Raw genomic sequence first — 24,931 nt, 5'->3', positions numbered from 1 at the left:
AGAGACTCACCTTCGGCCATCTGGTCTACTCCACCATCGTCGTGCGTTGCGTGATGGGGATGTGGGAAAAAAATTTGCCTATTTATAAGAAATGAGGATTGAGTGTTCGGGTAGGTGACCGTTTGGGTAGTGCCGACGTGACCGCGAATGCCGATTGTGCACGACGACCTACGGGCGACGACGCCGTCGAGGGCGGCCGCCTTTGACAGGGCCGGCGTGTACGTAGTGTGTGCCCGGGGACAGCCAAGGGCAGACATCAATGGCACAGTTTCCACCGGAGCAGTGCGGCCGTGTGGGCGGCTATATGGGCGGCTATGTGAGCATTCGGGCAGGCATATAGCCGCATACAGCCGCATACAGCCGCCACACGGCACGCCCTCGACAGAGCCGCCGCAGGCTCGCGCGGTCCATGCCCGTGCTCTGCACGTGTTCCTCAGCACGGCGGGCCGCAGCCCATGTATTCTATTGTACACTAATCCCAGTAACATATCTTGCCATCCAGACCACCCGTGACAACCTTGCTCGACTCCTGCGGGTGCGCCGCAATGCACACGAGGCAGCCGTCGTGGGCCTTGAACTTGCTCTTGAGCTGGGTGGTCTTCCAGTCCCAGAAGCAGGCGTAGCCGCCGGTGTCGCCGGACATGAGCCAGCGGCCGTCCGGCGAGAAGTTGACCTCAATGCCGTAGCCGGCGCAGTTGTGGCCGCGGAACACGCGCTTGCGGTTCTGGCGGAAGCGGTCGGTGGCGCCAAAGACGAGAATCGTGTTGTCCATGCTCTGGGCGGCGACGTACTTGCCGCTCGGGTGCAGGGCCGCGGTGGGCATCGAGTGCTGCTGCGGGTCCGCGATGAACTTGATCGGCACGTTGATCTGCCACTCCCACACGCGGATGGACTTGTCGTCGGACGTGGTCATGAACCGGCGGTTGTCGTCGACGAAGGTGATGCTGTTGACGGCGCCGAGGTGGTGGTCGTACTCCTGGACGATCTCGGTCGTGCGCGTGTCGAACTGGACGATCTTCTTGTCGGACATGCCCGCCAGGAACTGGTCCTGCTTGTCGTCGTCGGGGTTGAAGCGCACGCAGTTGGGCGTCTTGCCCGTGCCGAAGCGCGAGATGCACTGGCCGGTCTCGGTGTCCCACAGCTTGATCGTGGCGTCGTACGACGCCGAGAGGAACTTGGTGCCGTCGTTGGTGAAGTACGCGTCCTTGACGGCCTTGCCGTGGCCGACGTACGAGCGCAGGAGCTCGCGCTTGTGGTAGCAGTCCCAGAGCTTGACCTTGCCGTCCATGCCCGCCGAGAGCAGCAGGTGACCGTGCTTGGGGAAGAAGCGCAGGGCCGAGACGCCCTTGTAGTGGCCGGGCCACGTGTGGATCTTGCGCTTGGGCAGGTACCACGACTGCTCGCCGGGCTCCTTGTTGAGGTCGACGTCGAGGTCGCGCGGGACGTGCATGTACGTGCGGCCGAGATAGTCGCGCTCGACTGAGCCGTGGAACGTCGACTTCTCGACGGGCGGCGCCGGCACGGCGGGCTCGGCGGCGGCGGCGGCGGCCGGCGCCTCGTCGTCCGACGACGGCTCGTCGTCCGACGACGACGACGAGTCCGGGTCCGCGTACGCCGCCCACGGGCCCTTGTACGCGTTCTCGCCATCCAGCACGTGCGCGTCGCCCTTGCTCTCGCGCTTGCGCTTCAGCGCGCGCGCCTGCGCCTTGGTCGCGCGCAGATCCAGCATGTCGCGGCCGCCGCGGCGCTCGGCCGCGGCCACGTCGCCGGTGAACTCGCCGGCGCCGGTCGCAAACGACGGATTGCGCGCGTAGCCCAGCGCCTGGAACGTCCGGTGCTGGATGTTGAACATGACGTCGCTGAACGCATGGTCCTCGGCGTAGCCTGCGGTCAGCGGCGTCGGCAGCGCACTTACCGGTCACGACGTTCTTGCGCGGCTTGTCGTCGGCGACCACGAGCGCCGTGCTCGGCTCCTGTCGTCAGCGCGCCCGGCGATCCACGTACCTCGGCCACATCGGGGGCCACCTGCACGACCGCGCCGGGGAGCGCAAAGTCGTCGTCGTCCGAAGATGCCGCAGACATTGTGCGGGATCGAAGGCGCGCGCAGAATTTTTGCGGTGGCCGCCGCAGGGCGTGCGGCTGATCGCCGTTACCCGGCGCGCCGCACGCCGTGCGGCGCGCGGCCCAGACCGCCGCTGTCACGTCGCCGCACCGCCTGCATATTAAACCTAATCACCACGGAGCTGCGTCTCTAGAATCCGCCAGAGCCAGCCAAGCCTGCCAGACGATAGCGCAGGTATATATAGCCGTCGGGTCCCCTGACCGCCAGCTCTGTCCCGGACGCAGTTCTCGGAAAGTCGCGTGTGGCGTCACGCGTGACACGCTCGCTCTGGCCGCCCGGCGGACCCACGCAACGCGACGACACGGACGACCGGCGAAACGCGCCAGTGGGCGGATGGTGGCCGCGGCCGGCACAGACGATGGCCCCACAGGCCAACCCCGACCGGACGGCGACGGCCGTGGTGAACGACGTGACGTTTGACGTGGTTGCGCTGCGCTTTGTGGTGAGTGGCGGGCGCGGTGCGGCGCGTGCGGCTGTGCGGCGTGCGGCTCACGGCCGGTGCGGCTCGTGCGGCTCGTGCGGCGCGTGCGGCGCACCGCCGCTCCGCCTCACGTGCCAGACCAGCCGATCGCTAACCCCAGCTCGCCCTGTGCGCCATCGCCACCGTCCTCGCCGTCGCCCTCCTCTGCAGCCGGCTCCGGCCGTGCTGCCGCCGCGCCCGCAAGCGCGGCGTCGCCGGCCTCTTTGCCGACGGCCCCGAGTACCACGAGCTCACGGAGATCACCGACGTCGAGCCACCCCCTGAGGACCAGCCCTCGGACAGCCTGGCCGGCGTCGACAAGCTCGAGCAGCAGATGGGCCGGCCCATGGCCGTCTCCCAGAGCGGCCGCGGCCCGGCCCCCTTCTAGCTAGAAATGCATTACGGTTCTGTACATTGTCCTACGCCCACTGGCCGTTGTTGATCAGCGTGCTGAAGAAGCCGTTCCGGCGGCCGGCCAGCTCGGCGAACGCGCCCGTCTCCACGACCGCACCGCGGTCCATGACCACGACGCGGTCGGCGAACTCCATCATGTCGCGCTTGTGCGTGACGATCACGACCGTGCACGCGGCGGACGCGGCGATGGCGGCCACCGTGGCCGCCACCTGCTCGGCCGCGACCGGGTCCAGGGCCGACGTGCACTCGTCCAGCAGCAGCACGCGCGGCCGGCGCACGAGCGCGCGCGCGATCGCGATCCGCTGCGCCTGGCCGCCCGACAGCAGCGTCGACCCGCCCAGGACGGTCTCGTAGCCGTCCGGCAGCGACGCCACAAAGTCGTGGACGGACGCCTGCGCGGCCGCGGCCTCGACGTCGGCCTGCGCCACATCCGCCGCGCCGTACGCGATGTTGCGCGCCACCGTCGTGTTGAACAGCGTCGGGTTCTGCGGCACGACCACGACGTTCTGGCGCAGCCAGTCCACGTCGTACGCCGCCAGCAGCCGCCCGTCCAGCGTCACCGAGCCGTACTCGGGCACCAGCAGCCGCGTCAGCACGCCGACCACGGTCGACTTGCCGCTGCCGGACGCGCCCACGATCGCCACGACCTCGCCCGCGCCGATCGCCAGGCTGACGTCCTTCAGCACCGGCGTGTCGATCCGCGACGGGTACGAGTAGTGCACGCCCGCCAGCTCGATCGCGCCGGCCACCGGCGCGCGGCTGTCGCCGACCAGCTCCGCGGTCGACTGCGGCAGCCGCGTGAGCTCGATCATCCGCACGGCCGCCCGCCGCGTCTTGGCGATCTCGGGCAGGAACGACACGACCAGCGACGCGTTCACGGTCGAGAAGATGATGAGCGTGAACGCGGTGATGACGGCGTCCACCGAGTACGAGCCCCTGCCGACCAGGACGGCCCCGTAGTAGAACAGGACCGCAAACACGGCCTTGACGGCGATCTCGGTCCCGCCGCAGGCCAGGCCCTGGAACAGGCCCTTGCGGCGGCCGGCGCGGCCGCACGCGCGCACGCGCTCGCGGTAGCGCTCGCGGAAGTGCGGCTCCAGCGCGAGCACCTTGACCGTGCGGATGTTGGTGATGGCCTCGTGCGCGACCTCGTTGGCCGCGACCGTCAGCGCCCGGCACCGCCGTTCCCAGAGCTCCGACGTGAACGCAAAGAGCTTGGACGCGCCGAACACCACCGGCGAGACCGCCACGGCGACCAGCGTCACCTGCCACGACGTGAACAGCGCCCAGACCAGCGCGCAGACGACCATGACGGCCGCGATGAGGATGTTGCCGAGAAACTTGGAGACCAGCGCCGGCATCTCGTCCGAGTCGTTCATGATCGTGTTCGTGAGCGCCTCGGCGGTGCGGGCGGCGGCCGGCGCCGGCACGGGGCCGGCGTCGGCGTCGGCGCCGGCGTCAGCCTCGGCCGCTGTGTTGAACCACGTGTAGTCCTGGACGAGCACGCGCGCGAACGCGGTCCGCCGCAGGCCCTCGACCCAGCGGTCGCCGGCGGCCGACAGCACCTTGATGTTGAAGAACGTGGCCACGCTCTCGACGACCGAGATCACGATGACCAGGACCGGCCACAGCACGCCCGCGCTCGACGTGCCGGTCTCGCTCGTGAACGTCGAGTAGATCAGCCGCGAGAACGTGTACGAGAACGCGGGCAGGGACAGCCCGTTGAGCAGCGCCGCCACCAGGCCGAGCACGACCAGCCGGCGGCACTGGACCGTGCCCCAGCACAGGCGCGCAAAGGCCAGCAGGCCGGGCTCTCCGGCGGCCGGCGGCCCGCCGGCGTCGGCCAGCCGCCGCGCGTACCGCGAGCTGGCGAACGCCAGCACGCCCTCGTCGCCCATGAGCGACATGCGCGCGGCCCAGGCCCGGCGGCGGACGCGGCTGTGGGCCACGTCGCCCCAGCGCTCGACCGCCCGCATGTTCTCGGCGTCGACCAGCCGCGCCATCGACAGCGGCCGGCTCAGGCTGTCGCGCGGGTCCAGCAGCGACGCCTGGCTGGCGCGGCCCCAGTACGCGCTGTCGAGGCCGTAGAAGCTGACGTGGCGGAGCGAGAGCCGGGCCGAGGGCGGGCGGGCCAGCGCGCCCAGCTCCTTGAGCACCGGCGCGTCGGCGACGACGGTCCCCAGCACGGCCGTCCGCAGCTCGGCGTCGTCGTGGTGGTCCAGGGCCACCGTCCAGTCGAGCGACGGGTCGAAGCCGTCGAGCAGGTGCGCCTTGAGCGTGCAGAACGGGCCGGCCGGCCAGCGCTCGAGCGCCGCCCGCGTGCCGGCCTGCACGACGCGGCCGGCGTCGAGCACGACGACGCTGTCGCCGGCGTCGATCTGCGACAGGTCGTGCGTGATGATGACGGTGGTGCGGCCCTGGCGCCACAGGCGCACGGCGTCCAGCACGAGCCCGCGCGAGATGATGTCGAGCGCGCTGGTGGACTCGTCCAGGACCAGCACCGGCGAGTCGCGCACGATCGCGCGCGCGATGGCCACGCGCTGCCGCTGGCCGCCCGACAGGTTCTTGCCGCCCTTGCCGACGACGGTGTCGACGCCGTGCTCAAAGTCGCGGATGGACGCCTCGAGCAGGGCCAGCCGGGCCGCGTGGCCGATGTCGGCGGCCGTGACGCGGTCGGGGACGAGCCCGCCCAGCGCGATGTTCTGCGCGATGGACTCGTTGAACAGCACGCTGTCCTGCTGGACGACCGTGACGTGCTGGCGCAGCCACCGGGTCGACAGGTGCTGGATGCCGACGCCGTCGACCAGGATCTGGCCGTCGGCGACCGGGTAGAGGCCCAGCAGCAGGCTGCCGACCGTGGACTTGCCCGAGCCGGAGCCGCCGACCACGAACGTGGTCGCGCCGGCCGCGACGGCAAAGTCCGCGCGGTCGAGGACCAGCCGCTGCGGCCGCTGCGGGTACGCGAACGACACGTCCGCGAACGTGATCCGGCCCTGGACCGCCTGCAGCGTGACGCCCTTGGCCGGCCGGTGCACCTGCGGCGCGGCCGTGATCTTCTGCAGGGCCACGGCGGCCACCACGCCCTTCTGGATGGTCATGACCTGCGGCGCGATCGCCTGGACGCTCTGCGCGAGGAAGTTGCACGCAAAGAACACCGTCGTGACCTCGCCCGAGCTCAGCCGGCCGGTGTTGACGAGGTGCTTGCCGAACCAGAAGCCCTGGCAGAACATGACGAGCACGAAGAACTTGCACAGCGCCTGCTGGAGGGCGAGCATGGTGGCCGCGCGGCCGGCGAACCGCGTGGCGCGCCCGACCGCGCGCTCGAACCGGCCGCGCTCGCACGCCTGGCCGTTCATGAGCTTGACCGTCTGCACGGCCGACACGGCCGTGTCGACCACGGCCGCGGCCGCCAGGTTTTCGGCGTTCTGGTCGTCGATGTGCTTGTTGAGCGGCCCGCCCGTGGCGCCGCCGACCACGACCAGCACCGGCAGCGACGCCAGGATCACCAGCGTCAGCTGCCACGAGTAGTACATGCCGATGCCCATGCCGATGACCGCGCTGGCCACGTGGAACAGCGCGAGCCCGAGCTGGTGCGACGTGCCCTCGTAAAAGTCGTCGAGCTCTTTCTGCGTGCGGCTCATGAGCGCGCCCGCGCTGTCCAGCCCGTCGTAGTACGTAAAGTCGTTCTCCACGAGCGTGTCGAAGACCTGCCGGCGCGCGTTGGCCGTCTGCCGCTCGGCAAACCACGTCCACAGGAAGTACACGCCGGTCCAGGTCGCCCACGCGACCGCGCCGATCGCAACGACCGCGTAGATGTACGGCCGCGTGCGGCCCTCAATGTCGTAGCGCACGCCCGCGGCCCCGGCCACCGCCGAGTTGGAGAACTGCGTGATGATGCGGCCCAGCACGATCGTCAGCGCTGCCGGGCAGACGGCGCCGGCCGCGGTCGTCGCCAGCGCGGCTGCGAGCAGCGCGCCGTCCGCCGGCCGCGCGTACGCCAGCAGCGCGCGCGCGCCCGTCCGCACCGGCCGGCACGGCGGCGCCGCCGGCGCGGCCGCGTACACGGTCGTCTCGATCGTCAGCCCGCCGTCGGAGCTATCAAACAGCTCGGGCTTGGCCTCCGGTTTGTCGTCGTAGCTGGCCATCGCGGTGGTTGACCACAAACCGGCGGCGGCCGCGGTATATATCGCCAGCCGGCCGCCGGATCGGCAGCTCTCGGCTCCGCGGAGCTGCCGGCCGGCGGCCGGTGGCGGCGTGTCCGCGTCGAGACCAGACCGGTTTGGCGGAGCCCCCGAACCCAATCCGCGCGATCTGGCAGGCCGGCACGGGCCCGCGGCGCCGGCCGCGCACGCGGCCGCGTGCGGGCCCGGCCCTAGCTCGTGCTAGCCGGCTGCCGGCCGCAGGACAATATTAAGCCGGCGGCCCCTATTGTGAATGGCGATGCTAGCACGCAGGCGTAGCATTCGCGTTTGGGACTTACCCGGCGCGCCTGTACCCGTCAGGCGAACAATGCTAAGAACAAGCCCAGCGCGCGGCGCAGCGGCCACGGCCGCAGGAAGCCACATTAGCTGCGGGTCGCATGGCGCGGGCTAGCGCAGCGTGCGGCGAGGTTCCGCGGCGGGCGGCGGGCGGGGCTAGCGGTAGGCAACAGCTGCAGGCGTCCGCATTGGTCATGCTTGGTCATGCGCGTGACGCGGGCCGGCGCAACGGGACCGTGCGGCGCCGCTGGTACCCGCGGATGCGACCCGGCCGCGCGGGTCGGGTCAGCCTCCAGGGGCGGCCGATCGCAGATCGCGGCCGTTGCGTAGCCGAGATCGCCGGTCCCCTGGCCGCCCCGCGTGGCCCCGGCCACGGCTCTACGTGCGGGCGGCCGGCGCGGCCGGCGCCGGCGGCGTCCCGGTCGGGCGTCCCCGCGTACGTGGGCGTACGCAAGTTTATTTGTGCGCGTCCTCGTAGATCCAGTCGTTGAGCCCGTGGCGGTTGCGCGCGATCTCGATCGCCAGGAACTGCATGCGCGGCACAAAGATCGTCGTGTCCTCCTGGTACTCGGCGCGCGCAGCCGTCCGCAGCAGCGTGCCGAAGTTGAAGTCGTGCACGCGCTTCTCGAACTGGTTCATGAACTTGCGCCAGCGCTCCTTGCCCTTGGCCGACTTCATCTCGTCCTCGTTGATCTTGTCGACGGCGTCGGCCGAGTTGTACTCGGGGAACTCGGCCACGAACGTCTCGTAGATCTCGTCGTCCTCGCGCGTGAAGTGCATGGCCGATCCGCGCATCTTCTCCATCATGGTCCAGTACGTCTCTGGCGGTCAGCGCGGCCGGCCGGCTACTTACGGGCATGCATGACCGCCTTGACGGCGAACTGCTTCTCGATCTGCTGTCAGCGGGGCCGCGACGACACGTACGTCCTCGAGGTTGTCGGCGTTCTCGGCATCGAACTGGGTGGTCGCCATTTTGGTTGCTGGAGCTGCGGGAGGCGCGCCGGAAAAAGATTTTCTGCGGCGGTGAGCCGCACGGCGTGCGGCTCAGATCCCCTCGCGCCGTCCGCCGCCGCGCTCCGCCCGCCGCGCTCCGCCGCCCGGCCGCGCCCGTCGCCGGACCGTCTACGTGCGCCCGCCGCGGCCTGGCCGCCAGGGCGTATGCGCCGGCCCCTGCGCGCTTATGCCACCAACCCTACACTAGGTGCGTGGTACCCTACTAAAAAAAATTTTCTTTTTTACTTCACTACAAAAGCCAGGCCGTACCCGCCGTTCCATTTTTTTTATCCACACCTCGATCTCCTCAACATGGGTGTCGCCAAGAAGGAGAAGTCGCGCCGGTCCCGCGAGGGGCTGACGAACGACAGCACTCTCAAGCAGAAGGGCGAGAACTTCTACCGGTATGTGTGGCCGGATCCGGTGGCAACGAGCCGTGCTGACCGCCAGCGATGCGAAAACCGCCAAGCGGCTCAAGATGTACAAGGAGGGCCGCGCGCGGCGCAACGCCAAGGGCGAGATCACCCAGGCGGCGTCGTTCCAGTCGACGGAGGTGCCGACCGCGCGGGTCGAGCCGAACCGGCGGTGGTTCGGCAACACCCGCGTGATTGCGCAGGACGCCCTCACGCAGTTCCGCGAGGCGCTGGGCTCGGCGGCCAAGAACCCGTACCAGGTCTTGCTGCGCCAGAACAAGCTGCCGATGTCGCTGCTGGAGGAGCCGACCAAGGCCGGCAAGGTCCAGATCGTCGACACGGAGCCGTTTGACCAGACGTTTGGCCCGAAGGCGCAGCGCAAGCGGCCCAAGATCAACGCCGGCACGCTGGACGACTTTGCTGGCCACGCCACGCAGGTCCAGGAGACGTACGACCAGAAGCTCGAGGACGACAGCCTGATGTCAGTGGAGGCGCCCACGGACTGGATCCAGGAGGCCCGCGAGGCGATCTTCTCCAAGGGCCAGTCCAAGCGCATCTGGAACGAGCTCTACAAGGTCATCGACTCGTCGGACGTGGTCGTGCACGTCCTGGACGCGCGCGATCCCATCGGCACGCGGTGCCAGTCGGTCGAGCAGTACATGAAGAAGGAGGCGCCGCACAAGCACCTGATCTTCGTGCTCAACAAGTGCGACCTGATCCCCACCTGGGCAGCGGTAAGTGACGGGCGCGAGCGCCGCCGGGCGCGCGAGTATGCGAACAAGGCCACGCAGCTGTTGCTGGATGTCCCATTGTTAGTCAAGGGCCCTCTGCATCCTCGTGATGACTTAGCCATGAGAGGAACTCTGTTACAACTCTGGAAGATAGACTTCTCTGAAGGGATTTGCCTTGAGTTGAGTATAGGCTGGAAGACTTCTTCCCCAATGCCAATTACTCTTAGTTAGCAAACCCACAGCTTTTTCGACCGCGCAGCGCGTGGCTGTTCGCAGAAAGCACCAGTCCGCCAGGGACAGTTCTAACGACTAGGCCGCGTGGGTGAAGCACCTGTCCAAGGACTACCCGACGCTCGCGTTCCACGCGTCGATCAACCACTCGTTTGGCAAGGGCACGCTCATCCAGCTGCTGCGCCAGTTTTCGCTGCTGCACTCGGACCGCAAGCAGATCTCGGTCGGGTTCATCGGCTACCCGAACACGGGCAAGTCGTCGATCATCAACACGATCCGCCAGAAGAAGGTGTGCTCGGTCGCGCCCATCCCGGGCGAGACCAAGGTGTGGCAGTACATCACGCTCATGAAGCGCATCTACCTGATCGACTGCCCCGGCGTCGTGCCGCCGAGCACCAAGGACTCGGAGACGGACATTCTCCTCCGCGGCGTCGTCCGCGTCGAGAACGTGTCCAACCCCGAGCAGTACATCCCCGCGCTGCTCGAGCGCTGCAAGCCGCAGTACCTCGAGAAGACGTACGAGGTCTCGGGCTGGACGACGTCCGGCGAGTTTCTCGAGATGCTCGCGCGCAAGTCCGGCCGGCTGCTCAAGGGCGGCGAGCCCGACGAGAACGGCATCGCCAAGATGGTCCTCAACGACTTCATGCGCGGCCGCATCCCGTGGTTCATTCCGCCGCCGCAGGACGAGTCCAAGGAAGAATCCAAGGACGAGTCCAAGGCCGACGCCAAGGACGACAAGCCTGCCAATTGATGGGAAAGGAGTTTCACCGGAGTTTTGCATGGGGACTGGGATAAAAGTTTTGTCATTTTTTGTACTATAAGATTACACGAGCGGACTTTTGGTATCCACGACGCACACGCGATAATACAGTGGCCTCGGCCCTAATGATATATGCAGAAGAGATGCTATCGTACACAGGTCACGTGCGCTAGGCGTCCAGGACCTGCCGCATGCCCTTGTTTTCGACCTCGAGCGCGCGCAGCGTGCTCATGAGCCGGTCCATGTCGTCGTTGTCCTCGCCCTCGGCGTAGGCCAGCCGCAGGAACTCGGCCACGCGCTTGAGCCGCTCCTGGAACTCGGAGTGCTCCTCCGCCAGGACCCGGTACTTGTCCTTCTCGGCCTCGAGCTGGGCGTTGTAGGACTTGTGCAGCGACAGGATCGTGTTGGAGCTCGTGAACTGCGTCAGCGGGCACCGCGAGAGACTTACTGCGTGGTTGCGGACGCCGTCCATGACGCGCTCGAGCGTGCTTTCGTATTGCTGCGTGAGCGTGTCGAGGTCCTGCTTTTCCTTCTCGAGCGCAGCGACCTGGTGGCGCAGCCGCTTGTTTTCGGCGATCAGCTCCTCTGCGGAGATCTCCTGCTGGGCCGGGTGGGCGCCGGGGGCCTCGGACGTAGACGACGTGGGCGAGGACGCGGACGTCGAGTCGGGCGAGGACGGCACGGACGACGCGGACGACGTCGGCGAGACAGCGTCGTCTGTGGTCAGCACGGTCGGTGGGCGAGCGGGGGCCGCAGGGGTTGCCGCAGCCGTCGCTGGGGCCGTCGCTGGGGCCGTCGCTGGGGCCGTCGCTGGGGCCGTCGTGGCGGCGGCCGCCGCGTCGACTGGCCCGGGCGGGCCCCCCAGGCCGCCGTCCTGCGCGGATCCGCGCTCCGTACCTTTCACGTGCTGCCGTCAGCGCCGCCGTCTTCTCACGTACCTTCCGGGTGTCGGCCTCAGAGATGACGGCCTGGGCGAGGCCGACGAGATCGGCCGTCGCCGTGCGATTCGATCCAAGCGTGCTCGAGAGATCGGCCAGCAGCGCCCACAGCGCGTTCAGCGACTGGTCGGACGCCGGCAGCGACTGCGACGAGTGCGCCGACGACATGAACGACACGATCGACTCCATCGACGAGTTTGGCGACGGCGAGGAGGCCGGCGAGGACGAGTAGGCGACCATTGTGTGTGCGGTGCGGTGGAGGGCTGTTACCTGTTACCGGTTACCGCGGGCGCGTTACCCGCCCGAGAGGTTACCCGCCCGTGAGTTACCCGCCCGAGCAGCTACCCCGGATCTGCGAATCAGGCCCGCCCGATACCGCTGACCACCATGCTCCGCAGCAGCTGGCGCGCCCGCGCCCGGCCCCTCGCGCGCTCGCCCGTCCGCGTCCAGGCCCGCGGCGTCCGGATCCCGCCCGAGTACCTCCTGGACTACTACCGGCCCCAGATGACGCTCGTCACGGACGACGTCGCCGACGCGAAGCTCGCCCACGCCCGCCGCGCCCTCAGCAACTGCCGGCTCTGTCCCCACGACTGCGCCGTCGACCGCCACACGGCCACCGGCTTCTGCCAGCTCGGCGCCGCGACCGTGCCCGTCAACGTCGTGGCGCCGCACTTTGGCGAGGAGCCCGCGATCTCGGGCTACAACGGCTCCGGCACGATCTTCTTCTCGTCGTGCAATCTGCGGTGCGTCTTTTGCCAGAACTACGAGTTCTCGCACCGGCGCGACGGCGAGATGCTGGGCCCCGAGCAGATCAAGGACTGGATGGTCAAGCTGCAGGACCTCGGCAACTGCCACAACATCAACTTCGTGACGCCCGAGCACGTGGTGCCGGTCGTGGTCGAGGCGATCCTGCTCGCGCGCGACCAGCTGCGGATCCCGATCGTCTACAACACGTCGTCGTTCGACTCGGCCGAGAGCCTGGCCATGCTGGACGGGCTCGTGGACATCTACCTGGCCGACTTCAAGCTGATGAGCCCCGCGCTGTCGCGGCGGTACCTCAAGAGCGACAAGTACCCGGCGGCCGCCCGCGACGCGCTCGTTGAGATGCACCGGCAGGTCGGACCGCTCAAGTTCACGGCGGACGGACTGGCCAAGAAGGGCGTGCTCGTGCGGCACCTGGTCATGCCGGGGCTGGCCGACGAGGGCAAGGCGATCATGCGGTTTCTCGCCGAGGAGGTCTCGCCCGACACGTTTGTGCACGTCATGGGCCAGTACTTTCCAAGCGGCCACGTCGGCCGCAAGCCGCCGACCAAGAGCGTCCAGGGCGAGCGGTACAGCGAGCTGAACCGGCCGGCCACGGACGCCGAGATCGACGCGGTCACGGACGAGGCCCGACGGGTCGGTCTCTGGCGGTTCAACCAGCCAGAGGAGTATGCCATGTTCTCGTGATAAATACAGCTAGCCGGACAGCTCGCGGGCGTCGACCCGGGGCGCGGCCTTGACCTCGTAGGTCTCGTCGGGGTGGACGGCGAGGTCGTCAAAGTCGTTGTAGAGGGCGCCACGGAGGCGGCTGGGGTCAGCGCGGCCGGCAATCCACTTACGCTTCGCGCTTGCTCATGTAGAGAAAGAACAGGACCGAGGCCGCCTGGGCGACGAGCAGCGCCGCCGACAGCTTGTAGCCGACGCGGTAGTGGGGCGCCTCGACGGTCGGGAAGGCGAGCACTGGCGTCAGCGCGCCCGGCGCGGCACTTACACGGAACCCACGCGTACATGGCGTTGATGCACATGTCGCCAAACGCGATGGCCATGCCGCGGGTCTCGGCCGAGTCGCGGAAGGTCTCGGCGCCCCAGACCAGGGCCAGGGGCTGCGACGCGGACGAGGCGTAGAGCAGCAAGTACGCGCACATCTTGGCGTTGAACGGGATGGTCCAGACCGCGAGCATGATGTCGCCCACGAACGCGGGAATCAGCGACAGCAGGATCCACTGCCAGCGGGTGCCGGTGCGGTCCGAGATCCACGAGAAGGCAAAGCCGTAGACGATCGAGATGGCGTTGCCGGCCGTGGGGATGATGTTGATCTGCTGGACCGTGTAGTGGCCGGACGCCTTCAGGAACAGGTTGAAGTAGCCGGACGAGGACGCGATCGGCGGGATGCCGTACGGGCCGATGTACGTCCACAGCCGCCAGTTGCGGAACATGGCGAAGAAGCTGCGCACGGTCATGGGCTTGGGCTGCGCGCGGCCGACGTCGAGCATGCGCCGGATGGCCAGGTCGCGCTGCTCCGCCGTCAGCCACAGCGCGCGCGTGTTGGACGGGAAGTCGGGCAGCGCGAAGAACGCAAAGACCGCGATCGGGATCGAGATCACGCCGTCGATGATGAACAGCCACCGCCAGCCCGCCAGCCCGTGCGCGCCGTTCATCGACGTGTACACGCCCGCCTGCAGGTACCCCGAGAACATGGCCGCGATCTGGTTGGCCAGCTCGAACATGACGATCCGCTTGCCGAGCTCCTCGGACCGGTACCAGCTGCCGATGAGCCACGCGATCGACGGGAAGAGCACGGCCTCGGCCACGCCGATCACGAACCGGCACCCGTAGATCAGCTTGGCCGACTGCGCCTTGGCCATGATCATCACGAACACCGTCCAGAAGATCTGGCACGACGGCACGAAGATCGACGGCCGGATCCTGTTCATGGCGATCTGGGCCGGCACCGCGCCCGCCATGTACCCGACCGTGAAGTAGGTCGACATCAGGTTGAGCTCGTTGCCGTACAGCGCCAGGTCCTCCTTCATGCCCGACACGTACGCGTTGCTGATGTTGGTCGTGTCGAGCGTCTTGACGATGTAGCAGAGGATGCCGTAGCCGCTGCCGTCAGCGCGCCCGCGCCCGCACTTACAACACAAACACGTCCAGCTTCAGGCAGAGCACCCGCTCCTCCACCGTGGGCTTGCCGAAGCTGTCCCAGACATAGCCGAGCGTGTTGCAGAACTTGGACGTCGACGGCGTCGTGCCGAACTTTTCGGCGACGACGCCGGTCTCGACGTTGGAGTCGGTCTGCTCGATGCTGTGCTCAATGGCCATTGCGCTGCCGCCCACGTCCGCTGCCGCCAGCTATATATCTGCCACCTGCGCTGGCGCGGGCGGTAGATGCGCGCTGCCGTCGGTCCGCAGCCGACGAACTTCGGTTACCGAACATGCAGCTGGCACCGTCCCTGGCCACTGGCAGCACAGCGATAGAGCCGCCACGCATGTGTCTGCATGCGCCGGGCGCTGCGTTCTCTAAGAGCATCAACCGGGCTGAAGGCTGCCGAACCTGGCTACTGACGCTGCGGACGCCTGTGCGGGCTTATCGCCGGTCCGACTTCGTCCGCGCGGATCCGACGCGCCTGTGGCGATTGCAGGCGCCTCCGTGGCCCTCTGCGGCACTGCCGTGGCCCTGCTAGCCCCTCCGACGCGGATCGCTGCTGCAGAGTGTACTGCCAGCCGCGGGCAGCGATCGGCGACTGCGCGTTCGTCCCTACACTTGTCCGCCTGCCGCCGCCTGCCACCGCCTGTCACCCGCTCGCATGCAGTCGCTGTGCCGCCAGCCGATGCCATATCGTCTTGCGGATCGGCTCGCCCGATGTGCCGTCGTTACCGAACGGAGAACCGGCACAATAGCGTGGCTGAAATAAACATTGGCGTAGCGTCTCGTCTGTGCTATCGCGAGAGCCACAGGCCCAGATAGGTATCGTCCATCACACAGACCACGGACTACTTGCTAGTTATCGTGTGGCGCTTGGTGGTGGAAATGGTCGATAGAGGTTTGGGTGGGATTGTTTGTTAAAGATCTTGCGTAGTTAAGCCGATAAGCAACGAGGCTTGACAAGCTTCGGCCAAGAGTGTGAGGGTTAAGCTGCGTCTAGCCGGAGCGGGTAGTATACGAGCTGCCGAGTGGCGCAGCCAGAGGCGTGTTGGCTGGGCGGAGTGCTGGCGGCGGGGCCTGCGTGGCTGCGACGGCGAGCCGCACGGCGCGCGGCTCGTGCGGTCAGTGGGCGCCTGGGCGGCCGGTCCTGGCGGAGGGGCAGCCACGGGATCGCCGGCAGAGGCTGGTGGTGGCGGTGCGCATGGAGCCGCACGGTGTGCGGCTGGGCGCGTGCCTCCGGTGGCGCCCTGCGGGCCTGCCCGAGGGCCACCGCCGGAGGCTCGTGGGTGGCGGTGCTGATCCAGCAGCCCGGGTCAGGCGCCACGAACAGCCACGGCCCGCCACGGCCCGCCACGGCCCGCCGCAGCACAGAGCTCGTCAAGGCATGGTATTCATACAGCTCGGTCTCGGCACGGCAACCGAGGAGACTCCTAATATACATACAGGACCGTCGTGGGCCGCTCTAGTTGTGTTGTGGCCTGCCGAGCAGGCGGGCAGGTATCTAGCACCTTATTCTGTAGCCGCCGCGGCTGCCCACAACCAGGGCCTGGCCGTCGGCGCAGCCCGTGACGCAGGTAATGCCGCCCAGGTTGGTGCGGACAATGTCGCGGCCGACCTCGTCCTCGTCCGCGTCAGCGTCGCGCGGCGTGTTCTCCGACATGGACGGCACGGCCCACGTGAAGAGCACGCCGTCCTTGGAGCCGCCGATCAGGCGGTGCTGTTTGTTTGAGAGCGTGATAAAGTCGTAGGCAAAGATCGGGTACTTGTAGGAGACGCGCCCCTGCGGGTGCAGGTCCGGGACCGAGAACACGTAGACGACGCCGTTGGTGTCGGCGGTGGCGACCATGCCCTCCTCGAGGGTCGAGTTGGCCGGCGCGGCCGGCGCGGCCGGCGAGGCGGCCGCGGCGGCCGCGGCCGCGCCGGCCACGTTGGTGCGGACGTACCGCAGCGACACCAGGCCGTTCTCGATGGCCACGTCGACCGAGTCCCAGGTGCCCGCGGCCGCGTCGTGCGTCCACAGCACGAGCACGCCCGAGTCGGTGCAGGCAATCAGCCCCTGCGGGATAGCCAGCAGCGCGTTGATGTGCCCCTTGGCCTGCGCCAGGCGCGTCTGCAGCTTGACGCCGTCCGGCGCGACCGCGTAGATCTCAATGTCGTCGCCGATGCTGCGCGCAAACGCGTCCGCGCCGAGCACGACCAGGTCGAACAGCGCGGCGTGCTCGGCGCCCGGCGCCAGCAGCGCGGCCTCGGACGTCTCGATGTCCCACACGGCCAGGCCGCCGATGCAGTCGACCGCGGCCACCTTGGTGCCGACCAGGGCCACGTTCAGCACCGGCTTCCGGTCCATCGTCAGCAGCGCGACCAGCTCGCCCGTCTGCTTCCACACGCGCACGGTGCCGTCGAACTGGCCCGTCAGCGCGAGCACGCCCGACAGCACGACGCACAGGATCTGCTCGGTGTGCGGCATGAAGGCGTCGCCGACGTGCAGGCCGTCCTTCTCGGACACGGCCGTCACGCCGTCCGCGTGCACGATCTCGCGCGCCGTGTACGGCAGCTTCAGGTCGTCGATCTTGTACGTCACCGACGTCGGGAACAGCGTGAACGGCTCCGGATCCGCCTTCTCTGAGCCGTCGGCGTTGAGCAGGTGCTCGACCTCGGCGTACTGGATGCCCTTCTGGACCAGATCCACCAGCGCGCCGGGGTGCAGCGATGCGTACAGCGCGTCCAGCGACGACACGTCCGTCTCGTGCTGGAACGAGTACGACGAGTGCAGGAACCCCGACTCCTGCAGGTATCTCCAGATGAGATAGTTGAGCTGTTTCGACGTAATCATGGCCAATGCCGCGCGCCCGCGCCCGCGTCCTCCCCGCGCCGTCGCCCGTCCGTCCCGCTGCGCCCGTGCGCTCGCCCGGCCGCTCTGCTCTGCGATACACGGCCTGATCGCACCGTGTCCGCGTCTTGTTGACACCGGCTGACGCCCCGCTGTGCCGTCAATTTCCGCTTTGCTCTCCACAGGCCGTCCACGCAGCCACCGGCACTCTGTCTCGCGTACACCCGGCTCCGTGTGCACCCGATGGCTGTGTTTTTGCGCTTGGTTCTGGCCTCTGTTGCTGCCCGCACGGGTTTGTCCGTGTCAACGTCGAATCGCTGAAAATTTAGTCCAGAGTTTGTGCGGCCGCCAGCCGGACCACCAAATTTTGGGCGTAGCGGTTGGGCTGACCACACAAGCACGCAGTACCGACAGCAGCCCGCTCTGGCGACTTCTGGGCACCCGACCTGAGCCGAGCGCGAGTCCAGCCGATCCTTGACGGCCATCCGCAGACGACGCAGCGCGCGCGATACGAGACGCCGCCGTGACTGCGCGGCGATTGCGACCCCCAGACGCACCAACCGCCAACGGCGACAGCGCGCCCCGAGCGGCTGAGGCCCCCCACTGAGAGCGAGCGAGCGCGAGAGCGCGCAGAGCAGAGGTACGTCTGGCCCGTGCGCGGCTGACGCCAGATGATGCGCACGGCCATCCCGCCCGTGACCAAGGGCCTGCTGGTCCTGTCGCTGACGCTGTCGATTGCGGTCGCGGCCATCCGCTACGCGGCCTACTTCCGGCTCACCGAGGAGCAGCCCGACCGGCGGATACAGATGGACCGCATCTACGTTGGCTACCTGACCGTCGTCCCGGCGGTGTCGGTGGTGTTTCCGTGGACGTTTGTGGTCGCGACGCTGGTCGAGCAGAACGTACTGAGCCTGATGGTCTCGCTCGGCACCGTCTTCTACGCCGGCAAGTACTGCGAGCGCGTATGGGGCCCGGCCGAGCTGGCCCGGTTCGTGCTGATTGTGGCGGCCCTGCCCAACCTGGCCGTCTTCATGGTCTATGTGATCGCGTACTTTGTGACGGGCAACGAGGCCTACGACTTTGTGCAGATCTGCGGCGGCGTCGCCGTCCAGGCCGCGTTCCTCGTCGCGTTCAAGCAGATGGTGCCCGAGCACACGGTCATCCTGTTCCGCGGCATCGTCAAGATGCGCGTCAAGCACCTGCCGGCGATCTTCCTCGTGGTGTACACCGTCTTTGGCGTCCTCGGCGCGCGCGTCTCGTGCCTGCTGACCTGGGCCGGCTTCCTGACGTCGTGGGTGTACCTGCGCTTCTTCCGCGTGTCGTCGTCGCTAGACATCCTGCCGTCGCCCGCGACGGCGACGCCGGGCACGCCGGCCGTGACCATCCGCGGCGACGCCTCCGACGTCTTTTCGTTCGCCCACTTCTTCCCGGACCCGCTGGTGCCGCTCGTCAGCCCGCTGTGTGCGCGCGCGTACGACCTGCTCGTGAAGCTGCACGTGTGCGTGCCGTTCTCAGCCGAGGACATCGAGGGCGCCAACGCCCGGACGGGCCAGTTCCGGCAGCGCATTGTCGGACCGCTGCCGGGCAGCGTACGCGCAGAGGCCGAGCGCCGCCGCGCGGTCGCCCTGAAGGCGCTGGACCAGCGCATGCAGTCGCGGCCGGCGGCGGCGCCGGCGACGGGCAGCACGAACTACACGCCCGAGACGAACTGAGGGCGGAGGCGCGGCGCCCACACGATCTTTTGGACTTGCATGTACCTAGTCAATTTTGTGTACTCGACCGCAATTGGCTGCGGCGGCAACGTGCGGCGGCCTGACGCCTGCAGACCCGCGGGCTGGCTACGACCGCGGGCATCCGGCGCGATCCGGGGACGTGTGACGGGCGCGAGGGCCTGGCTGCGGTTGCCACGGCAACGCGCCACACGCGCCACACGCGCCACACCGCCTGCCCCCGGCCGGCCCTCGCCAGGACCTGCCCCGGCGATGTGATCGCCGTCGGCGCAGTTCCGGCCGACCGCCGGCCGCCGGCTGCCGCAGCCGGGGCCATGTGGCGGCCAGGTGGCAGCCCACGGTCTCGTGACGAGACTTCCCCACAGTTTCCCCACGTCACGACCCGTACCCTGGCCGGCCCCGTCCCGGGGCAGGATCTGCCCGAGCTCGCTCCGGCGGGGCCCGGACAGGCGGTGCGGCGCCTGCAGCGGCCATTCGGGCGGCTTCCCCGCATCTCAACGTCGCGGACACACCCGGGGCGCTAGTGCCGGCGTCCGCCCGGACCCGCGCGTCCCGGGGTTCCAGCCGGCCGGCGCCGGTCGACGGGAGCGCCGCACCTCGTGCGGCTCTCGCGCCGCACGCGCTGCGGCGGCGGCGGGCCGGACCCAGCCTGCTGGAACCGCCCAGCGCGGCGGCTCCGGCGCCGGCTCGGCGCGGCTGATCTGCCAGCGCAGCCCCTCTGGGGGGCGGCTGCGTACGGAGACCAGCCGGCCTGCATCCATGCCCGGCCGTCCGCGCGCTCCGTCCCGGCGCAAGCCCGCGCCGGCCGTCCGCGCGCCCGCCGGTCCTAACCCACAACGCGGGCAGAGGGACGGCGTGCGGGGAGACCGCATCAGGAAGGCCGACCAATGGCCCCGCCGACAATTCACCGCCGCCCCACGTGACTCGTTGGGGGCAGCCGGAAACGGGCTAACCGCATCGCGCTAGTGCGCGCCAGTGGAGCCCTGGCGCTCTCGCCCGGTGCAGCACCGCCGATTAGGGCCGCCATGATTCGTGCGGCCTGGCCGTACCGTCGTATGGGCCGCCCGCCCGCCAACACGCCGTGGACGGGCCCCCAGCTGCCTTTAACGGCAGCGGTCCTCGCACCCGAGCAGGCGCGCGCGCCGCTCGGCCTAATGCTGCCTAGACTGCGACGGTCGCGAGCGCCTGCCTAGGCCAGCACGCGGCCTGCCGCCGGGCCGCGCTGGCCGGGCCCTGCCGTAATACATGCCCGCAAGCGTGGCCGGCGTGGCCGCGCGGGCGCCCGTGCCCTGACCGCAGCATCGACCGGCCCGTGGCCGGCGCTCGCCGGGCGGCGACCGCGCCCACCCACGGCCGCGGATCTATATAACCACGCCGGCGGCCGCTCAGCAGCCTTCACGCCCACGCTCCCCGCCTGTGTATCACGTCTCACCCTGTGACCTGGTCACCTTACTACGCACTCTCACCGCGCTACCCTCTGCTAGTTCTCGTAGCTCAACATCTTTTTTGGGCAAAGCAAGCAGGCGCACCAACAATAAAATCAAATAGTGATAGTATAGCCTGTTGCACGTACACTACGTGAACCTTCCTAATATTAAGACTACCCTTTCCTGCAGCGTCGGCACCTTGCTCTTTTCTCTCGCTGCGGCCTGGTTTTATTATCTTTTATCTTTTTTCAGGCCGACTCTGTCCATCCCGTGGTGTTTTTTATTATTTCACACTTCACCTTTGCAGCAAGTTTCGCCTACAATTGAGCAACATGTCTGAGAACATTGACGGAAAGGAGGTTACGCCCTTGAACGGCCCCACGGCCGTTCCCGAGTCGGACGTCGTCGCGCAGGACGTGCCGGCCGTGTACTTCAAGTGAGTAGCGTCGCGGATGGCCGACGCACGGCACCGCGCAATTGCGCTCAGAGCTGACCGGCGCAGGAAGCACCCGACTGGCCCTCACATCAAGTCGCTGGACGAGTACAAGACCATGTACGATCAGTCGATCAACCAGCCCGATCTTTTCTGGGGCAACAAGGCGAACGAGCTCATTTCGTGGATGAGACCGTTCAAGACCGTTCTCTCGGGCTCGCTCGACAACGGCGACGTCTCGTGGTTCAATGAGGGAACGCTCAATGCGTCGTACAACTGCGTCGACCGGCACGCGTTTGCCAACCCGGACAAGGTGAGTGCGAAATTGGTGGGGCGGTCAAGGGGCGGCTGCGTCGTCCGTGCGAGCCGGTGTTTGTCATTGGGGCCCCCCAAAACGCAAATTGCGCACGCTACGCGCGCAGCCGCCCGTCAGAGCTGTCCAAGCGACTGGTAGCGCTGGCCGCTAGCCGCTGTTCTGGGCCCGTACCCCAGCCGCGCGCGTGTGTTGGACACGGCTGACGTCTGCAGGTTGCCATCATTTACGAGGCCGATGAGGCGGCGGACAGCCGGAAGATCACATACGCCGAGCTCCTGCGGGAAGTCTCGAAGGTGGCTGCCACCCTCGAGGCCTTTGGCGTCAAGAAGGGCGACACCGTCGCCATCTACCTCCCCATGATTCCGGAGGCCATCATTGCATTGCTCGCCGTCGTCCGTCTGGGCGCCATCCACTCGGTCGTGTTCGCCGGCTTCTCGTCGGGCTCGCTGACCGACCGTGTCCTGGACGCGAACTCCAAGGTCGTCATCACCACGGACGAGGGCCGCCGTGGCGGCAAGACCATCGGCACCAAGAAGATTGTCGACGAGGCTCTGCGTAACTGCCCCGATGTCAAGCACGTCCTGGTTCACAAGCGCACCGGCGCCGAGATCCCGTGGACCGAGGGCCGTGACTACTGGTGGCACGAGGAGACCCAGAAGTACCGCCCGTACTTCCCCCCGGTCGAGTGCGCGGCTGAGGACCCTCTGTTCCTGCTGTACACCTCGGGCTCGACTGGCAAGCCCAAGGGTGTCCTCCACACGACTGCCGGCTACCTGCTCGGCGCCGCCATGACCGGCAAGTACGTGTTCGACATCCACCCCGATGACGTGTACTTCACCGCCGGTGACGTCGGCTGGATCACCGGCCACACTTACGTGCTGTACGCGCCGCTGATGCTCGGTGTGTCGACGCTCGTCTTCGAGGGCACTCCGGCTTACCCCGACTTCTCGCGGTACTGGGACATCATCGACAAGTACAAGGCGACCCAGTTCTATGTCGCGCCGACCGCTCTGCGTCTGCTGAAGCGTGCCGGTGACCAGTTCATCAAGCACGACCTGTCGTCGCTGCGCACTCTGGGCTCGGTCGGCGAGCCCATCGCCCCCGAGATCTGGAAGTGGTACCACGAGAAGATTGGCAAGGAGGAGGCGCACATTGTCGACACCTACTGGCAGACTGAGACCGGTTCGAACATCATCACGCCACTGTCGGGTGTCACCCCGACTAAGCCTGGTTCGGCCTCGCTTCCTTTCTTCGGCATCGCCCCGGCGATCATCGACCCCGTCTCTGGCGAGGAGCTCAAGGGCAACGATGTTGAGGGCGTTCTGGCTCTGAAGCAGCCCTGGCCCAGCATGGCCCGTTCCGTCTGGAACTCGCACGGCCGGTACATGGAGACGTACCTGTACCCGTACCGCGGCTACTACTTCACTGGTGACGGTGCTGCGCGTGACAAGGACGGCTACTACTGGATCCGCGGCCGTGTTGACGACGTCGTCAACGTCTCGGGCCACCGTCTGTCGACGGCCGAGATCGAGAGCTCGCTGCTCCAGAGCACCAACGTCGCCGAGGCCGCTGTCGTCGGCACCCACGACGACCTGACCGGCCAGGCGGTCAACGCCTTCGTCGTGCTCAAGGGCTCGCAGGTCGGCGACACCGCCGACACCAAGAAGGACCTGATCCTGCAGGTGCGCAAGAGCATTGGTCCGTTCGCCGCACCCAAGAACATCATCCTGGTCAACGACCTGCCCAAGACCCGCTCGGGCAAGATCATGCGCCGCATTCTGCGCAAGGTCCTGGCTGGCGAGGAGGACGGTCTGGGCGACATCTCGACCCTGGCCAACCCCGCGATCGTGGCTGAGATTATCGACACCGTCAAGGCTGAGCGCAAGTAAATAATAAGAAAGACGCAAAAAAAGGCGAAAACTCAACCCCTAATCTAGTAAAAACTGAAACTGTCAAACGATCATGGTTTGAGCACGGTTGTATATGTATTAAGTTGCAGGATTCCGTGGCCGATGGTTCTGGTCTCGGACTTGTTTTGATAACTCGTTGGTCTACCTTATTTTGTTTTATAGTGCTCTGCTGAGCCGCGTCATGGAGGAATGTTCGTGTCTCTTTCGTTCGCTAGCAGCTTCATCGTCTAGTTCGCTGTTTACATAGTCGACAAGTAGTAATAATTGATAGCTTCATCAATCGTTGGCGGCCGAGCGGCCGGGGACGTTCTGGATAAGAGGTTGCGAGTCTCGCTGCCTATTGTAAGTTCAGGTGCCCGCGGGCACGAGCGTGCGCGAGTGCGCGGCCAGCATCTTGTGCGCGTGGAATGGCTATGTCGTGCAGAGGCCCGGCAGAGACTGAGGAGCGCGACAGGCCCGCAAACGGGCGGAAATGGCCTTTATACGTAGTGTGGTCGGCGGCGGAACGTCCGAGGCCATCGGCCCTTGGCCTCGGACAATACCGCCGAGCTCCGGCACGTCGCTACAAGACATGGTACGGCCGCGCCAGCCAGCCACGTCAATGCCCAATGGGGGGTTCCGCAGCCACTCGGCTCGCAATCTGCCGATTGTTTCCCCACACTTGTCCCCACCCGTTGCTGCTTTGGGCGCCAGCGGGTCGGAGCCGATGCCCGTCGTCCACTACGTACACTACACGGGACACGGATGTGGCGGTCGATCGACTATCTCCGAGACTGTACGCTGCAGTGGCGGGCGACGCCACGGACTGTGCCGTTGGGTGCGCATCGGCACCTTCCTGGGCAGCTGGTACCCGTGCGCTGGCCTCCAGCGCGTTGGCACCCACGCTCCCTGCCCCCCTACCCGTGACGGCGGCCATACCCAGCCCCGCCCACCCTACCCACGTGTGTGGCGGTGTGGTGTCCGCCCGGCCCCTGCGGCTCACGGCTGTCCGGCTGCGGCTGACCACTGTCTCGCCGACAAGGGGCAGCCCGCCGTCTAGACCGCAAGGAGTGCCCGCCGCGTCCACTCTTGCCAGCACCGCTACTCTTCGCTGGGACTGGTCTAGGCGTGCCCCTACCCGCGTAATTATCAGATCTCGCTGAGGCCGCGACGCCCGCTGGCTCACCAGTGGGCGCACGGCTGCTGCTGAGTTGATCGCATCCGGCGGTGCCGTTAGGAGACGGGCTCTGGCTATGTCTAGACAGGAGCATCGGGCACCGCGCTCCTTTTCTACGACTAGGTCCACCCGCCGGGACCCCCGGAACTGTTCACGCCCGTCTAGCTGTTCATCGGGCGCAGTCACGGGTGATTGCGATCCCACGAGAACGTCGCCAGCAGGTGGGATGCCAGCGCTGTGCTGCTGATCGTCACCACAGCCGCACAGCAAGCCGGGCGGCGTGTCGCGCATTGTCTAGATCTTATCTATCTCGAGCGCGCGAGCCTGATTCGGCAGCATCGTCGCGCTACGATGGGAAATCGGACGGAAACTCAAGAGCCATTTTGCGTGACTCTTGTGCCCACCATCGCGCGGCATACCGCACATATGTAGGCGTCACGTGCGCCCTGGAACTCGCTGGTTGTCCTGGCGGCCGCCAGTACCGGCGGCTCGGGCGTGGCGCAGGCGGCGCCACAGAATGTCGTGCGACCAGACGACTCGTATAGTGACAGCTAGGAGCTGGCGTGGTCTAAGGTTTAGTAGACCCAAAACACTAGGAATAGGCCCGGTTGTCGAATGCACTTACGCTTTCGTTTACCATACACCATCTAATATTTAAAGACCTTTTTTTCGGTCAATTCA

General features: G+C 67.3%; 12 protein-coding genes across 12 annotated transcripts; 5 read left to right on the top strand and 7 right to left on the bottom strand.

The window, feature by feature from the left end:
* Positions 1-401: 401 nt before the first annotated feature.
* On the bottom strand, positions 402-2,181 carry V1510DRAFT_124124 (WD40-repeat-containing domain protein). The gene is made up of 2 exons (XM_066930280.1): positions 2,005-2,181; positions 402-1,973 (listed from the first exon to the last, which is right to left on the bottom strand). The coding sequence occupies exon 2, from the start codon at positions 1,850-1,852 to the stop codon at positions 473-475; it is 1,380 nt and encodes a 459-aa protein (XP_066789017.1). The 5' UTR covers positions 1,853-1,973; positions 2,005-2,181; the 3' UTR covers positions 402-472.
* Positions 1,571-2,549, top strand: V1510DRAFT_416573 (uncharacterized protein). Its single transcript, XM_066933789.1, has 3 exons — positions 1,571-1,973; positions 2,005-2,135; positions 2,180-2,549. Exons 1-3 carry the CDS (start codon positions 1,868-1,870, stop codon positions 2,540-2,542), a joined length of 600 nt encoding a protein of 199 aa, XP_066789016.1. The 5' UTR covers positions 1,571-1,867; the 3' UTR covers positions 2,543-2,549.
* A 437-nt stretch (positions 2,550-2,986) lies between these two features.
* Positions 2,987-7,300, bottom strand: V1510DRAFT_124076 (P-loop containing nucleoside triphosphate hydrolase protein). The gene has a single exon (XM_066930279.1). It carries the CDS (start codon positions 7,139-7,141, stop codon positions 3,002-3,004), a length of 4,140 nt encoding a protein of 1,379 aa, XP_066789015.1. The 5' UTR covers positions 7,142-7,300; the 3' UTR covers positions 2,987-3,001.
* A 615-nt stretch (positions 7,301-7,915) lies between these two features.
* On the bottom strand, positions 7,916-8,517 carry V1510DRAFT_416565 (putative polysaccharide biosynthesis protein). Its single transcript, XM_066933788.1, has 3 exons — positions 8,399-8,517; positions 8,328-8,367; positions 7,916-8,295 (listed from the first exon to the last, which is right to left on the bottom strand). The coding sequence occupies exons 1-3, from the start codon at positions 8,444-8,446 to the stop codon at positions 7,931-7,933; spliced, it is 453 nt and encodes a 150-aa protein (XP_066789014.1). The 5' UTR covers positions 8,447-8,517; the 3' UTR covers positions 7,916-7,930.
* A 157-nt stretch (positions 8,518-8,674) lies between these two features.
* On the top strand, positions 8,675-10,742 carry V1510DRAFT_416559 (NUC091 domain-containing protein). Its single transcript, XM_066933787.1, has 3 exons — positions 8,675-8,871; positions 8,918-9,614; positions 9,925-10,742. The coding sequence occupies exons 1-3, from the start codon at positions 8,780-8,782 to the stop codon at positions 10,591-10,593; spliced, it is 1,458 nt and encodes a 485-aa protein (XP_066789013.1). The 5' UTR covers positions 8,675-8,779; the 3' UTR covers positions 10,594-10,742.
* Positions 10,621-11,868, bottom strand: V1510DRAFT_377956 (uncharacterized protein). The gene is made up of 3 exons (XM_066931594.1): positions 11,533-11,868; positions 11,051-11,321; positions 10,621-11,020 (listed from the first exon to the last, which is right to left on the bottom strand). Exons 1-3 carry the CDS (start codon positions 11,778-11,780, stop codon positions 10,772-10,774), a joined length of 768 nt encoding a protein of 255 aa, XP_066789012.1. The 5' UTR covers positions 11,781-11,868; the 3' UTR covers positions 10,621-10,771.
* Positions 11,869-11,923: 55 nt separating this feature from the next.
* On the top strand, positions 11,924-13,042 carry V1510DRAFT_416555 (uncharacterized protein). Its single transcript, XM_066933786.1, has one exon. The coding sequence runs from the start codon at positions 11,928-11,930 to the stop codon at positions 12,987-12,989; it is 1,062 nt and encodes a 353-aa protein (XP_066789011.1). The 5' UTR covers positions 11,924-11,927; the 3' UTR covers positions 12,990-13,042.
* A 95-nt stretch (positions 13,043-13,137) lies between these two features.
* Positions 13,138-14,624, bottom strand: V1510DRAFT_364872 (major facilitator superfamily domain-containing protein; the record flags this gene model as incomplete). The annotated part of the gene is made up of 3 exons (XM_066931210.1): positions 13,138-13,262; positions 13,294-14,408; positions 14,440-14,624. 3 exons carry the CDS (start codon positions 14,622-14,624, stop codon positions 13,138-13,140), a joined length of 1,425 nt encoding a protein of 474 aa, XP_066789010.1.
* A 1,051-nt stretch (positions 14,625-15,675) lies between these two features.
* V1510DRAFT_430099 (WD40-repeat-containing domain protein) lies at positions 15,676-17,304 on the bottom strand. Its single transcript, XM_066935344.1, has one exon. The coding sequence runs from the start codon at positions 17,279-17,281 to the stop codon at positions 15,950-15,952; it is 1,332 nt and encodes a 443-aa protein (XP_066789009.1). The 5' UTR covers positions 17,282-17,304; the 3' UTR covers positions 15,676-15,949.
* A 329-nt stretch (positions 17,305-17,633) lies between these two features.
* On the top strand, positions 17,634-19,063 carry V1510DRAFT_416548 (eukaryotic integral membrane protein-domain-containing protein). Its single transcript, XM_066933785.1, has 2 exons — positions 17,634-17,918; positions 17,950-19,063. The coding sequence occupies exon 2, from the start codon at positions 17,950-17,952 to the stop codon at positions 18,988-18,990; it is 1,041 nt and encodes a 346-aa protein (XP_066789008.1). The 5' UTR covers positions 17,634-17,918; the 3' UTR covers positions 18,991-19,063.
* A 1,247-nt stretch (positions 19,064-20,310) lies between these two features.
* V1510DRAFT_416545 (uncharacterized protein) lies at positions 20,311-23,374 on the top strand. The gene is made up of 3 exons (XM_066933784.1): positions 20,311-20,871; positions 20,938-21,181; positions 21,397-23,374. The coding sequence occupies exons 1-3, from the start codon at positions 20,768-20,770 to the stop codon at positions 23,071-23,073; spliced, it is 2,025 nt and encodes a 674-aa protein (XP_066789007.1). The 5' UTR covers positions 20,311-20,767; the 3' UTR covers positions 23,074-23,374.
* V1510DRAFT_407077 (uncharacterized protein) lies at positions 23,251-24,541 on the bottom strand (the record flags this gene model as incomplete). The annotated part of the gene is made up of 3 exons (XM_066932400.1): positions 23,251-23,329; positions 23,823-23,990; positions 24,036-24,541. The coding sequence occupies 3 exons, from the start codon at positions 24,539-24,541 to the stop codon at positions 23,251-23,253; spliced, it is 753 nt and encodes a 250-aa protein (XP_066789006.1).
* Positions 24,542-24,931: the final 390 nt, after the last annotated feature.

The sequence above is a fragment of the Dipodascopsis tothii genome (assembly GCF_038497935.1).
Source record: "Dipodascopsis tothii strain CBS 759.85 unplaced genomic scaffold V1510scaffold_14, whole genome shotgun sequence".
Taxonomy (NCBI): domain Eukaryota; kingdom Fungi; phylum Ascomycota; class Lipomycetes; order Lipomycetales; family Lipomycetaceae; genus Neoaidaea; species Neoaidaea tothii.
The sequence above is the reverse complement of the archived record's forward strand: the minus strand, read 5'-3'. Positions and strand labels throughout refer to the sequence as shown.

What these genes read in the sequence shown, in the direction of transcription:
- V1510DRAFT_416545 (XM_066933784.1), top strand. Translation starts at nt 20,768, where the DNA reads ATGTCTGAGAACATTGACGGAAAGGAGGTTACGCCCTTGAACGGCCCC. An exon ending in GTGCCGGCCGTGTACTTCAA is followed by an intron (nt 20,872 to 20,937) that starts GTGAGTAGCGTC and finishes TGACCGGCGCAG; the next exon opens with GAAGCACCCGACTGGCCCTC. An exon ending in CGTTTGCCAACCCGGACAAG is followed by an intron (nt 21,182 to 21,396) that starts GTGAGTGCGAAA and finishes TGACGTCTGCAG; the next exon opens with GTTGCCATCATTTACGAGGC.
- V1510DRAFT_430099 (XM_066935344.1), bottom strand. Translation starts at nt 17,281, where the DNA reads ATGATTACGTCGAAACAGCTCAACTATCTCATCTGGAGATACCTGCAG.
- V1510DRAFT_416565 (XM_066933788.1), bottom strand. Translation starts at nt 8,446, where the DNA reads ATGGCGACCACCCAGTTCGATGCCGAGAACGCCGACAACCTCGAGGAC. An exon ending in ACGCCGACAACCTCGAGGAC is followed by an intron (nt 8,368 to 8,398) that starts GTACGTGTCGTC and finishes CGCTGACAGCAG; the next exon opens with ATCGAGAAGCAGTTCGCCGT. An exon ending in CAAGGCGGTCATGCATGCCC is followed by an intron (nt 8,296 to 8,327) that starts GTAAGTAGCCGG and finishes GCTGACCGCCAG; the next exon opens with AGACGTACTGGACCATGATG.
- V1510DRAFT_377956 (XM_066931594.1), bottom strand. Translation starts at nt 11,780, where the DNA reads ATGGTCGCCTACTCGTCCTCGCCGGCCTCCTCGCCGTCGCCAAACTCG. An exon ending in GACACCCGGAAGGTACGTGA is followed by an intron (nt 11,322 to 11,532) that starts GAAGACGGCGGC and finishes CGTGCTGACCAC; the next exon opens with AGACGACGCTGTCTCGCCGA. An exon ending in ACGGCGTCCGCAACCACGCA is followed by an intron (nt 11,021 to 11,050) that starts GTAAGTCTCTCG and finishes CCGCTGACGCAG; the next exon opens with TTCACGAGCTCCAACACGAT.
- V1510DRAFT_416559 (XM_066933787.1), top strand. Translation starts at nt 8,780, where the DNA reads ATGGGTGTCGCCAAGAAGGAGAAGTCGCGCCGGTCCCGCGAGGGGCTG. An exon ending in AAGGGCGAGAACTTCTACCG is followed by an intron (nt 8,872 to 8,917) that starts GTATGTGTGGCC and finishes GCTGACCGCCAG; the next exon opens with CGATGCGAAAACCGCCAAGC. An exon ending in TGATCCCCACCTGGGCAGCG is followed by an intron (nt 9,615 to 9,924) that starts GTAAGTGACGGG and finishes TCTAACGACTAG; the next exon opens with GCCGCGTGGGTGAAGCACCT.
- V1510DRAFT_416548 (XM_066933785.1), top strand. Translation starts at nt 17,950, where the DNA reads ATGATGCGCACGGCCATCCCGCCCGTGACCAAGGGCCTGCTGGTCCTG.
- V1510DRAFT_124124 (XM_066930280.1), bottom strand. Translation starts at nt 1,852, where the DNA reads ATGTTCAACATCCAGCACCGGACGTTCCAGGCGCTGGGCTACGCGCGC.
- V1510DRAFT_416573 (XM_066933789.1), top strand. Translation starts at nt 1,868, where the DNA reads ATGGTCCTCGGCGTAGCCTGCGGTCAGCGGCGTCGGCAGCGCACTTAC. An exon ending in ACGAGCGCCGTGCTCGGCTC is followed by an intron (nt 1,974 to 2,004) that starts CTGTCGTCAGCG and finishes CGATCCACGTAC; the next exon opens with CTCGGCCACATCGGGGGCCA. An exon ending in CGGTGGCCGCCGCAGGGCGT is followed by an intron (nt 2,136 to 2,179) that starts GCGGCTGATCGC and finishes GCCGTGCGGCGC; the next exon opens with GCGGCCCAGACCGCCGCTGT.
- V1510DRAFT_416555 (XM_066933786.1), top strand. Translation starts at nt 11,928, where the DNA reads ATGCTCCGCAGCAGCTGGCGCGCCCGCGCCCGGCCCCTCGCGCGCTCG.
- V1510DRAFT_124076 (XM_066930279.1), bottom strand. Translation starts at nt 7,141, where the DNA reads ATGGCCAGCTACGACGACAAACCGGAGGCCAAGCCCGAGCTGTTTGAT.